This window comes from Clupea harengus, chromosome 3 (genome assembly GCF_900700415.2).
Source record: "Clupea harengus chromosome 3, Ch_v2.0.2, whole genome shotgun sequence".
Classification (NCBI taxonomy): domain Eukaryota; kingdom Metazoa; phylum Chordata; class Actinopteri; order Clupeiformes; family Clupeidae; genus Clupea; species Clupea harengus.
Window position 1 is genome coordinate 19,027,118 of NC_045154.1, and position 12,500 is coordinate 19,039,617.

Genomic DNA, 12,500 nt, shown 5'->3' on the forward strand with positions numbered 1-12,500 from the left:
ATTACATTCGCATCTGACGCTTTTGTACACAGCGTTAACACAGTTGTATCAGCAGAATGCCCTGTAAACTGCCCTTGCTAAACTTTGTCGTATTCATTCTGTGTTTTAGACACAACATCCGCTCCAGCTTTGAGATTGATGTGGAGGTCTACAGCATGGTAAGTGGGTGGTGTCCGACCTTAGGCAGTCACTAGATCACCAAAAGGGCCTGAATGATGAATGATGAATGATGAACCATGTGCAGTCCACATCACTGTTGAATGAACACTGCATTACAATCTTTCCCAGTCACATTAATTAGTCACTATGCCGTGTTCTTTTTTTTTTTGTTGTTGTTTGTTTTGCTTTTTCCTCTGACGTCTCCTTTCTTTCCTTTTACAGTCTGACACCCCAAACTCTTTCTGCGAAGACACCCAGCAGCTTCACCGCAAAAACACCAGACACACCAGACATAGGGTCAGTCCAGCAGCGTGTTTTTTTTTTTAATGTGTTTGGTGATATGCATCCACGTCAGCACACCTAATGACCCAGAATCCTCCTGTGCTCTTTCTAGGTCACCCCCAAGAAACTGCTCAACACCTTAAAGGTACATGAAGCAATGGAGTAACACATTAGAGAGGACATATGGATGATGCTTTCAGTAGATAGTAAGTATAGTAGATATAGTATAGTAAGATATAGTAGATCTAATTCTGTCTTCTCTCTTCTTGCTTTTAACAGAGATCCCACCAGACAGCAAATGGTATGTATGTGATTGTGTGTCACTACCTGTCCTATGCTTAAAAGTGACTGTGTTCATCTTATCTCCGTTAATCTTATGTTCGTTAATCTTATATTCGTTAATCTTATGTTTGTTAATTTTATATTTGTTAATCTTATGTTTGTTATTCTTATGTTTGTTAATCTTATATGTGTTAATCTTATGTTTGTTATTCTTATGTTTGTTGATCTTATGTTTGTTCTGCTGCCCCAGCTGCCGCCATGCCAAGCAACCTGTATGCCAGTCGGCCCAGCAAGTTCTCCCTGGTGGGGTGCCACAAGATCACACTGGCCTCCCTGGGCCAGGACAAGTTCCCCCTGGACAAGGTACAGCACACACACGCACACGCACACGCACGTCAAATTCAGTCACAGATGATCAATACATTTGGTGTCCTCTATGGAATCTTTGTGAAGAAAGGAAAGCACACATTAGTTTGCCCACACAACTCTTATCAATATGGCTTTGATTTTGTATTGGAATTTCTGTTTGTACCTACAGTAACTGTCATGTCCTGATCCCTTGTATCGGCCCTATTTTGTGTGTGTGTGTGAAGTGGTGTGGTGTATTTCACGGTGGGGGGCCTGTTTGGTGATCACTATCTCTCTCTTTCTCTATCTCTCTCTCTCTCTCTCTTTGCATCCCCTTTTTGTTTTCTCTCTTCACCTAGATGAAGCTTGAAGGCAAAATCAGGAAACTGCTGGGTGATGAGTTTCAGGACAAGGTTCCACACTAATTCCCATCCTCTGCACTCACTCTTCAAATTTGGGAAGATACACACCTCGACTCTAGCAGCTGAATAGATTTAAGGCTGCATTGGCTACAGATATTATATTATACCATAAAACTGGCGATATGGTTCAACATAACATTGAAGGGCCATTGAGATGGATTATCACTTTTCTTTTGTGTTTTATTTGAATTTATTGTGTAACTAGTACGATCTCACTTTAAAAGTAGTTTTCACTCAGATATACATGAAGTAGACATTCTTTCTCTCTCTTTCTCTTTCTTTCTCTCTCTCTCTCTCTCTCACCCGCTTTCTCTCTCAGGTGCCCTTCTTGTCTCCTCTGGAGGGAAACATTCGCCTGCGCATCCAGAGTGAGTTTCACTCCGAGGTTGAGCACCATGGTTTCCTGGTAAGTGTGTGTGTGGTAACCTTGTGAACTAATTAAACTCCTCAGTAGTGTGCTTTACAATGGAAGCAGCTAGTCTTGTGTCTAAGCATGTGATGTGGAACTGACCGATTCTGTCTGTTGTTTGTTCTCAGACCATGTTTAAGGACATAAAGGGACTGGGGGCCTGGCATCGGCTCTTCTTCGAGCTGAAGGAAGACTGTCTTTACTACTGGAACCATCCCAACGAGAGGGACAACAAGGTGGGCACCTGCAGGGTCCCCTTTAGCCAGTGCTATTATAGGCAGTAGTCTTCTTGGACAAAGGGCTAGCTAGCGCTAAAGGGCTAATTTGAACACACATGTTTTTTTCCCCCTCTGTCATGCTTCACTGCATACCAAAGCCTGACTAAATTTGTATCATATTCTAAAAGTCTGTCAGACCAGTTGAGGAGGGGGGGGGGGGGGGGAACATTGACAGGCTGTGATTTTGCTGGCCCTGAAGGTTACGAGTCCCACTATCGTTTCTGCATGTGTGGGCAATAATGTGACTAATTGGCCTCCTCTCTGGCTGTCTTTCCCCTGGCAGCCTGAAGAGGGCAGCATCCCCCTCTCCGACTTCAAGAGCCAGTCTGTGAGGCCGGTCAAGATGGACTCCTGTGCCAGGCCCTTCACCTTTGAGCTGGTGAGCCGGACGCAGCAGGAAGAGGACACGCCCTCGCTTACCAAGTCAGTCTGCCTGCCCGCCTCTCCTCTGTCTGTTTTTATATTGACCTTTTACGACACACTTATCGGTAGATCTTACTGTTGTTATGTTTTAATTGATGTTTATTGATGTTTGTTCCCCCTCATAAAGCATTAAGGCAGGAAAAGGTTTTTAAAATGAAAGCTTTTTCTTGCAGAGGTGCCCTCCGTCTACACATTGGTGTACATTTTCTTCTTTTTTTTTTTTTTTTTTGCTGTTGCTGATGACGAGGATGTGGTGAATGTTTGGCGCAGTGCTGAAACCGGCCCTTTTAAAGAGCACATTTCCTCATGAACATCCACATGAACATCCACATCTGCTCCACAGGCGCTGGTTTGCGGCTGACACCCAGGAAGAGCGTAAGGTGTGGATGGACCGGCTGAACCAGGCCCTGATGGACCTCCACACCTGGACCCCACTGGCACCAGCTCAGGACGCAGCCCACAACAGGAGCACACAGTCCTGCGGGAGCAACAGGGACAGCGCGTTGTAGCCGCCCCAACACACACACACACACACACACACACACCTCACCTCACCTCACCACACCACACACACACACTATGGAGGTAACAATGTATTGACTGTGTTGCGAAGATTTAAAAAACATAAATACACGCTATAGAAAGGAACACTAAAATAATATATATGAAGAATACTACAGAAGGGAATAAACTAAATGGGAATGGGGAATACATGCATGAATATGTAGTGCAGTGTTTCACCGTCTCGTGCGCACTTCATTGGTATTGTAGAGCTACAATACAGGAAGGACTAGTACTATAGGGCCAACTGATTGAGACGATGAAGGTTTACTCACTGACTGGTAGATTTTGGGCAATTTAAGAGGCCTTAAGATTCATTCAGCTCTAAACTACAGCCAGTGGAACCTAGAACTCAAGGAAGAGGAAGTGACTTCATAAAATTAATAATAATATTACTTATCAAAAAGGGTGACACTACAGTTTTGCCGGTTGTTGTTTTAGTAGGAGAGGGAAAGACTTCATGAGATTTATAAATTATAAATCATGCATAGTACAGTATCTACCACGACATATGCAGAACAAAAATGTGTAATCTTCAGGAAACTGACATTAAGGTGAAGCCAAAATAAATTGTATGGTGCAATTCTTTTCTAGGCAAAATGTTAAATGCCTCGTTTCATTTTCATCAGCTTTCCTGCCTTTATCTTTCCTTTATACTTGGTAGTATTTGCTGCTGTAGGCCAGGTTAGACGCCATTTAACATGAATGTAGTTTTTACCTATGGGACAAATTCAACTGGACCTAGAGACTGTTTAGTTTTCCGTCTTTGTAGATCAGAATGTTTGATTTTGTATCAGATAGATACAACAGTATAGAAGCGCTACATCTTTGGGAGAGGACATAATTGCCAAGCTGATAAACACTTTATGTTATGTACCCACTTATATCTCTGTAATCTGATGTTTAGTTTTAGACAGGGAGTGGTGGGCTTTATGAAGGGAGAAGTCTGCCGTCTTCAGGATGGACCTTCCAGGTCTCTGTATTTAATGTCAGTGAGACTCTATAGTCTACATCTATTCTGTCTGTCAGATATCTGTGTTATATTCATGTTCAATTAAACTCTTATCCAGTCAAGGCTGAACTTTTTATATATATCTTTAATTAAATACAGTTCAGACTGTTCTGAGGGTGTATGTTGTAAACCTGTGCAGACATCTGTGCTATAAGCTCCATGTGTTCCTTAGGGTGATATAAATACAATCCAGACCAGTTCACTTATTTGAAGGGGTGACAATGGGAGAAAGTGTCTGGACATAATTGATATTGAGAGAGGATCTTGTTTAGGGACTTTACTGACATTATTTGGGAATGCAGGAATAGTTTATTAATTTCCAGGAAATAAGGTTGACCCCGTAGCAGTCAGCCTATGCAGTGCCATGTCCACAGCGACATACACAGTTGGAGAGGGTGAATTCACAGTCATCTCCGTAGTAAGGCGTTTTAACAAGGTCACATAGCATCACACTCGCACAGGCCATGTCAAGCCACATATCTTTCATAGATAACATGTTATCACAAAACCTAAACAATCAAACGAAATCCACCAATCTAATTGATTTCCCACTTCCACGTTCACTTTTAACAAGCATTTCGTATCAACAATGGCCATACATTCTAAATCCTTATGTGACAATGCTCCTATCTCTTACTGTTAACCTCAAGGTTTGATTGCTGCCTGACCATGAAAACCAATTCATTTATTTATTTAAGAAGTAGGCCTACAGACAAATTAAGGGAATTTAAATTCAAATGCAGATAAATACAAATACATTTTTGTTGATTGTAGTGGCGTTACATTAATACATTCTATTATGACCTCATTTTGGGGCCAATTATTTATTTATGTCGGCGAATCCCGAGCTCCGTGGTAAAATGCCTTACCAAGCAATGTACGCGCAGCCTGTTGTGCTCACAGCTAGTTTTACAGCCGCTTTGGCGCCCAGACGCGCACTATGGCACTGCCGCTGCGCGCGCTATCCGAGGATCTGTCCACCTGCCGCTCGGGAAACACGGAGTTGAGTTCTTTAGAGTTTATCGATGACCCGCATACAAAATCTACTGATGTCTCCGGCACAACAACTCCACCAACTGGTAATGTGATTTATGATTCGCTGTTTATATATCAGTTTAGAAAGAGATGCAGTCGCTAATTTGAAACAAACCAAAACAGTAGGTCTCCCCGTGTCTAGGCAAGTCATGGCTGATTGATTTTGTATCGTTGTCTCTGTCACCAATTGTACATGGTGATATGAAATAGACTGTACTGTGTCATGTTTTGCTTCAGGTGATTTACTCAGTGATAGCAGCTCATGATGTGTGAAGTGTGTCTTGCTAATGATCTAAGTGTTCCTCCCAGGCATCTGAAGGAATCTGTTTTTGAGTGTGTATGGAGAGGTAGGGTGTCTTCTGCGACTCTGCAGCTGTCCTACAAACAAGTTGGGGAAGTTAAGTTGTAATGCTTTAAATCTGTGAATGATAGCATCATTGCCTAAAATACAGAAGCTTTGATATGTTGGCACTCTGATTTTTTTTTGAATGAGGAGTGCGTTACAAATAAAATGCATTACTATTATTATTATTATTATGTGACTAATCTACTCATTCGAAGATTATTTTTATGATTATTTTATATTCACTCTGATCTGTTGCAAGAAAGAATCCATTGAAATGCTGCCCATCTCATTGCACATTGTAATGGGATGGATTAATCAGTCCGCTGGTCAGACGCTCTGCGCATCCAACAACCCTGTGAAATAAGCCTCTGTATTTTTTCTGGGTTGCTCATTCATGCGCTCAGAATGACCCAGGGTGTACAGAGTTGTACAGACTTGTTATTGTTTAGGTTCCGTCACGGAGCTCCAAAGCTCCCGTGGACCTGTTGTCTCTGGCTTGGTGCATTAAGAACACAGTTCTGTCATTATAATGGTAACTATATCCCACACTTCCTGTATAAACATTTATTGTTTTTCAAATTTTTACCTTAGTGCTTAATTTGCCCTGATGGAAGAAAATAGGAAAAGACATTACTCTGTGTGTATTCTAGTTAGACTGCTTTTGTTGGGACAGATCCTGGAAATGGAGATATAACAGATGTTTTAAAAAGTATAATCAGTAATGTTTTACCCAAAGCAGTGTTAATAATAGTCCCTGCATCCCGCATTTGTAGTGAATACAGCCTCCTTGTATAAACAAGTTCTGTTTTAATGCCCTCGTGCATGTCGATTCATCTTTCATCCCGGACATGTCCAACAAGGGAATGTGGATAACAGCCTTTAACTGCATTAAGCAACCTTGAAATGGTTCATCCACTTCAATAAATCCCCCATCATTAAGTAATCATGTTTTCACTGTAGATGTGCTGATGGAAGAGCTTTTGGTCAAATGTACCTGTCATTGGCTGCCTGTCATTCAGAGAAACATAAAGTTTGACTAATACAGAACAAAAACAATTACACTCCGCTGAAGCACAGCCATTTCTCTTCCTGTTTGCTCCTAAGAGGAGAGGATAGGTTGTGAGGACCGTAATTAACAGACTCTCCACATGCACTGAGAGGGTAAATGGAAGGCTGTTCTCAGGAGACACTCAGCCTAAAAGATTTTAGAATTTAATAAATAATCAATAAAGCAGGAAGTTGCTATCGATTAGCTTAATGTAGTGTTGATGTTGTGATATCTCTTCCCCTGGATGGTAAACAACTAACTGAGTGTGCAGCAGTTTCCCCCCTTGCTTTCCCTATATGTTTGCGATTTGGATTCTGAGGTTGTTCATGCTTTCCAAATAGTGCTTTCATAGATTTGGTGTGACAAAATGTTTTTATCTTCATTCTGCGTCACTGCAGTGCGATGGAGAGGCCCTTTTGAGTGTGTTCACTAAGAGCCCAGCACGCATTCAACCCGGGGCAGCATCTGGGGGTCCTTCAGCAGGCTGTAGGGCGGGATTGGGATTGTAACAACTGGAGCTGGTTAGAAGACTCTTTGTGTAGTCAGCTTTGAGCTGGCCTGGCAGAACTGACCCTCATGTGTGAGAGAGCATAGCCTCTTGGACATAGATGGTGCTGTGTGTGTGTGTGTGTGTGTGTTTGTGTGTGTGTGTGTGTGTGTGTGTGTGTTTATGTGTGTGTGTGTTTATGTGTGTGTGTGTTTATGGCTGCTGAAGTCCTGCCCTGGGTTGTTTGGGGCGAGTTGAACGCTTGATAAAACACGTTGCAGATCCATGCGAATGGTGCTGAGTCATGCCACACTGTCTCTGGGTGATGATGCCCTCTAGCAACCACCCCCACCCCCTCAACACACACACACACACACACACACACACACACACACACACACACACACACACACACACACACTCTGGCTTCACTCCTCACTACACACACTCCACACTCCCTCATTCTCCTCTCAACACCACTGCACTTCTCTCTTACCCAGCATCGCACACACATGTGTCTATTCTCTCACACACACACAAAACATCCCCTCCCACAAACACACACTCCCTTCTCTTTTGCTCTGAGCTCCCAGGCAGCCCCCTTGTCTCTGTTAATGTTAATGATGCACATGACAGGACGGAGATCATCACATCAGAGAGAGAGAGAGAGAGAGAGAGAGAACAGCATAGTGAGTGTTCTGTGTTTGTGTGTGTTTAGGTGCATGTGTGGTCATATGTGTGTGTTCCTGCATTCATATGTTTGTGTGTGGTCATGTGTGTGTGTGTTCTTGCATGTTTGTGTTCCTACGTGTGTGTGTCTGAGTGAGTGTATGAGTGTGTGTGTTTGTGTTTATATCGATATAGACGTCGGCGTAGATGAAGCAACATACCAAAGAGAACTGTGATTCTGCCATGCGTAGACCATGAGTTGAAGAGACGCCCAATGACACATAGAGACGCTATGAGGCTTGGCATGCTGTCCAGTTTGAGCTGATCTAACAGGGCCTGAGCTCCTCTGCTATTTCTGGAGGCCTCCCCCCTCTCTGACAGCGGCAGACCTTAAGGCACATCATAATGGGGAGGAGCAGGAGCGAAAGCAAGTGATGCCGTGGTTGCATAACACATTAGATAGAACATGCAAACATAATTCAGTTGTTGATTTACAGAACCGTCCCATGTATTTATTTTTATCCGGGTGTGAAAGAGCAAACACCATGAGGAACCCTCAGTGGGGGGGACTTAAGACTGCACTTGGGGGTTTTAGAGTGTGTGGATGGTGAACTTTGACCTTAGTGATCTATAGGAGCAGAACTGTATTTAATCATATAAACTAAATCACTGGAAGTTGATCTGCCATTGGGCCTGTTTTGGCCCTCAGAAAACAGTTGTCATCACCCACACAAGGATTTGTTTTGTGTAGTTGTAACGCTTATTGTTTTGCTGATGGAAAATGATGCAGTAGCACAATGAATATTTGAACAGCCGGGAAGATTGCAGGTTGTAATTTATTCATGTACAATAGAAAGAGTTGGCCAGGTCAGCCACATTAAATCAACAGCGTCATTGTCCCGCTTTAGTGTCGAGTATCAGGAGCCAGTGAATTTCATGGAAAAGTTAAAAATGCATGAGTGTACGGTCCAATGAGAGGAGCAAACACCAGCTCACGTCACTCACGTCACTCAGAATACACCTTATCTGACCAAGATAGGTGTGGCGTGAAAGAACATCTCTCAGCAAAAAGGCTACCTTTTAAGATCATATGGGAGATGGTCATCGTGGGCATGAACACACGTGTGAAGCTTTTTTGCTCTAGCAGTTGCAACAGGCAGGTGAATAGTTTGAGTAATGAGCACAGCAAGATCTTATGGGAACACAACAAGCTTGCTTGCATACTGATGGGAGGTCTGCGCTTCCGCCACCTATAGCTGGCTTAGTCTCATACGGGGAAACGTATGTAAACATAAACTGTAGGTCTGGAGACAACCATGATGATATTTAGGTGGGTGGGAACACTTACAGAATGTATTATGATTTCTAACCCAATCCGGAGTTGAGTATGAGGTTCGAGGGAGGAGTCTAAAAGCGGAACGAGGTGCAGCTTCCGCAGACTGTACGTGATCTCTCATCACAAAGTGCCAAATTCAACACGGGTCCTGTGAGACTATATCTGGTGCGGTCCTGCAGGGACAGACATATGTGATCTGATGGGAGACCGACAGGGAGAGAGTGTTGGCTTCTGCGTGGGTGGGAAAGGTTAGATGGTTAACTAACCCTAACCCTAAGTGTTAAATGTCTAAACCATTTGTTTAAGCCTTCTGTAGCTTCTGTACCTCGGTGGAGGGGTGTTGCTTAAGCTGGGAGAGTGCAGTGAGTGGGGCGTATATGGATGGGCTTTGGAAGGAAGCTGGTCAAGTGCAGTGAGTGGGGCTCTTATAGGGCCGATATGGATGGGCTTTTGGAAGGAAGCTGGTCAAGTGCAGTGAGTGGGGCTCTTATAGGGCCGATATGGATGGGCTTTGGAAGGAAGCCCTGTGGGAAATGGAGTGAAATGTGCTGAAAGTTGGCCAAATCCCATCCTGAAGTGCAGTTTAAGGTGGACAACAGGATGCCCCATTCTACTCTTATTATTTCACTCTCCCAGCTCCTCTCACTGCTCATGGCTCTCTTATCCGCCCTTCTGTAAGGCTTCACTGAAGTGCAACTGTAAGGTACACTCAGGGGTGTCAGGGCGGGTAATTGGATTAAGCTATTATTTCCGTAAGCGCACTCATGTTTCAAGGCAATGAAGTCTCGTCTGGTCTTATGAGACCATCTAGCTTAATTAGTGCAACAGTGCTGTCATTTATCTCACCAACAGAACTGGGAATAACACAGTTAAATTCACCGCGGTCATATTTCTGGAACGGAATTTCTGGACTTTACGACAGAGATACTTCATCGTGTCAGCTCCCATTTGTGGATTAAGCTGCTCACTTACACAGTACAAAGCTGGGCGTTTCTTAACCTTTTGTGGTTCAACAGATGTGAACCAGTGTGGCCGATCTGTGTGTGAGGTTTATGCCAATCACTTAACTGCTGGTGGGTTAAAGACTAAGGCTGTGGCTGTGGATTTCGTCCTGTTGAAAGGGAGGCTTTCCTCATCACCATTATTGTCTCTATGCTAGCTTAACCACTGCTATGTTAAAGGCTTTGTATGAAGAGGGCAAAGGCATTTAGAGATGGTCTGAATCTCTAATCACAGGTACTTTGTGCCTGGTCATCCCATCCTCAGCTAAGTCATACGAACCCTGATGTATGATACCAAAGAATCAGAAAATACTGTAGATGTTGGTGTGATGTAATTAGTGTGTTTGATGTCTTTGATGAAACATTCAACACTAAGCCAATCTGATTTCTCCTGAAGATTAATATGTGAGTTTAAAACAAGCATGCAGATGAGATGAGAGATACTCTTGTCAGGTTATAGGCTTATTAGCACTGGCTCAAAATGTGTTAAAATGAGTGATCTGTTGAGATGTAACCTACTCTCACCACAGTGCCAGAATCCTGACTGGACCCTCAAGACTACTCTTGACACTTTTCTGATGATATTCTGCCAACTCTACCTGAGGTGTCTCACTCAGGGGGCAGGGGGCAGGGGTCTCAGCCTGCACTGTATGATCCCTGTGAGGATTATAAGGTGACTGCGGGTGTCTTCACCCCCAGTTTTTAGAAAGAGAGACTATAGAGATTTAAAGTGTAACAAGAGAGAGAGAGAGACTATAGAGATTTAAAGGGTAACAAGAAAAATCCCACTCTGGACAGTATATCTAACTTACTTCAAATAAGACGTTACAGACACTGAGGATGGCCTAGGGCCGAAACATACCTGGCTGCTTGAGATGTCTTTATTAAAGTAAGTCAGATAATTCTGTTGAGAATGCAATTTATTATTACACTTGAAGTCTCTGTATTATAAATATAATATAGCGATTATATTTACGTCTCATTTTTTTTCCCCACCACAGCAGAGGGTTGAAGACATAACTCTGTAGAGGGAAAGAAACTGTAGCTGCATTTGTTTCTCTAATCATTATTCTGTCCCTCGCTATGACATCAAGGGAGCTCTCACATGTGTATTGGCAATTAAAACTTGATCTCAATAGAGTATAGTTTGTTCTTTAGCCAATTACAGTAGTTACATACAAGAATCACTGAAAAAAGGAAGGTTTATCCCCCCATATTTCTTTAGGGCTAACAAACAGAGCCCCGACATGCTTTGATGCCTTAATTCAGTTAGTAATTATTTTTACATTTCATTAACCATGTCGTCCATGTTTGTGGGTTATGCAACTAGCATGCTTGTGGTTCTATGATTACATGACCAATACAAATATGTGTATTCCACTGTGAACCAGCAGCCTGGTATTATTAATATAGTGGTGATGTAGATTTGTCTGTAGTTTGATGCAAAAGGTGCTATCTAGCCTCTAGGTTTTCTAGTAATACTATCTCTTTTCTAGTAGGCTTGGTTCATAGCCATCTGACCCTCATAAACTACTAAATACTAAATGAGGTTTTCTTTCTTGTGAAACACAAACGACTTAGAAGGCAGACTGTTGGAGTAGGTCATTTTCGTATACTGTGTACAACTGGACCTCCACCCGACTCAAGTGACCTAAAGCTGCAGTAGGGATTGACTGATAATCTTTCATTCTGTATGCGCATCAGTATTTATAATCAACAGGGCCACGTATATATATCTAAGTGTACTAAGTAGATACCATTTATCACGTCTTTATGAATCACAAAGAAGACCAGCAGCATGCAGTGAAGTGTCAAAAACAACTCGAGGGTTGGCCCTCAAAGCTGTACAGATCACTGCATCAGCTCTGTAACGGGGTGGGAAGGGAAGGGAGGATATGGAAGTGAAGGTTATTTATCTACTACACTTCATACACATAGGCAATTCAAAGTGCTGTACATAAACACGTGCAAAGACGTATACTATTAGACTAGAATTTGTATAGGCTTATATTTTATAAGTTAATGTCACTGTTTTCTTCTGCCCTGGTTCATACAATCCAGTTATAGTATTAGTGTTTACAATTCAATTTCAATTACATTTTATATATCATGTGACAGAAGGGGAGGAGAAACAACAAGTGGTAAATGTACACAGCACACATGTGGTACATTTACATAATACATACAAACATGATATGGTATATACATAATACATACAAAACAGCTTTGTCGGTATATCATAGGGTTACTATTACAAGGGTAAGAAGTACAAGGGTACTATTACAAGGGTAAGTAGAGTAGGAACAGAGAAACATGTTGATGGTGGCAGTTACATACATTGCAGGAAAATGTAAGCATAGAGTATGGGGTAGAATAAGTCTATGACAGTATGGTTGGGATGG

At 42.5% G+C, this 12,500-nt stretch overlaps 2 protein-coding genes across 5 annotated transcripts in view; both read left to right on the forward strand.

The window, feature by feature from the left end:
- The window catches only part of si:dkey-30c15.10 (uncharacterized protein LOC559353 homolog), an 11,708-nt gene extending 7,456 nt beyond the window's left edge, over positions 1-4,252 (forward strand). For 3 of the 4 annotated variants that reach the window (XM_031564850.2, XM_031564851.2, XM_031564852.2), the window contains 10 exons: positions 110-158; positions 382-456; positions 554-586; positions 721-742; positions 974-1,086; positions 1,431-1,484; positions 1,813-1,899; positions 2,031-2,138; positions 2,464-2,603; positions 2,947-4,252. In XM_031564850.2, the coding sequence (XP_031420710.1) occupies positions 110-158; positions 382-456; positions 554-586; positions 721-742; positions 974-1,086; positions 1,431-1,484; positions 1,813-1,899; positions 2,031-2,138; positions 2,464-2,603; positions 2,947-3,112 (847 nt within the window). In that variant the 3' untranslated portion in view covers positions 3,113-4,252. The remainder of the gene's footprint in view (positions 1-109; positions 159-381; positions 457-553; positions 587-720; positions 743-973; positions 1,087-1,430; positions 1,485-1,812; positions 1,900-2,030; positions 2,139-2,463; positions 2,604-2,946) is intronic. The other variant, XM_012818654.3, reaches the window with a different exon arrangement.
- Positions 4,253-5,067: 815 nt separating this feature from the next.
- The window catches only part of ano3 (anoctamin 3), a 71,772-nt gene continuing 64,339 nt past the window's right edge, over positions 5,068-12,500 (forward strand). The window contains exon 1 of the mRNA XM_031564853.2: positions 5,068-5,255. Coding sequence (XP_031420713.1) covers positions 5,117-5,255 — 139 coding nt within the window. The 5' untranslated portion in view covers positions 5,068-5,116. The remainder of the gene's footprint in view (positions 5,256-12,500) is intronic.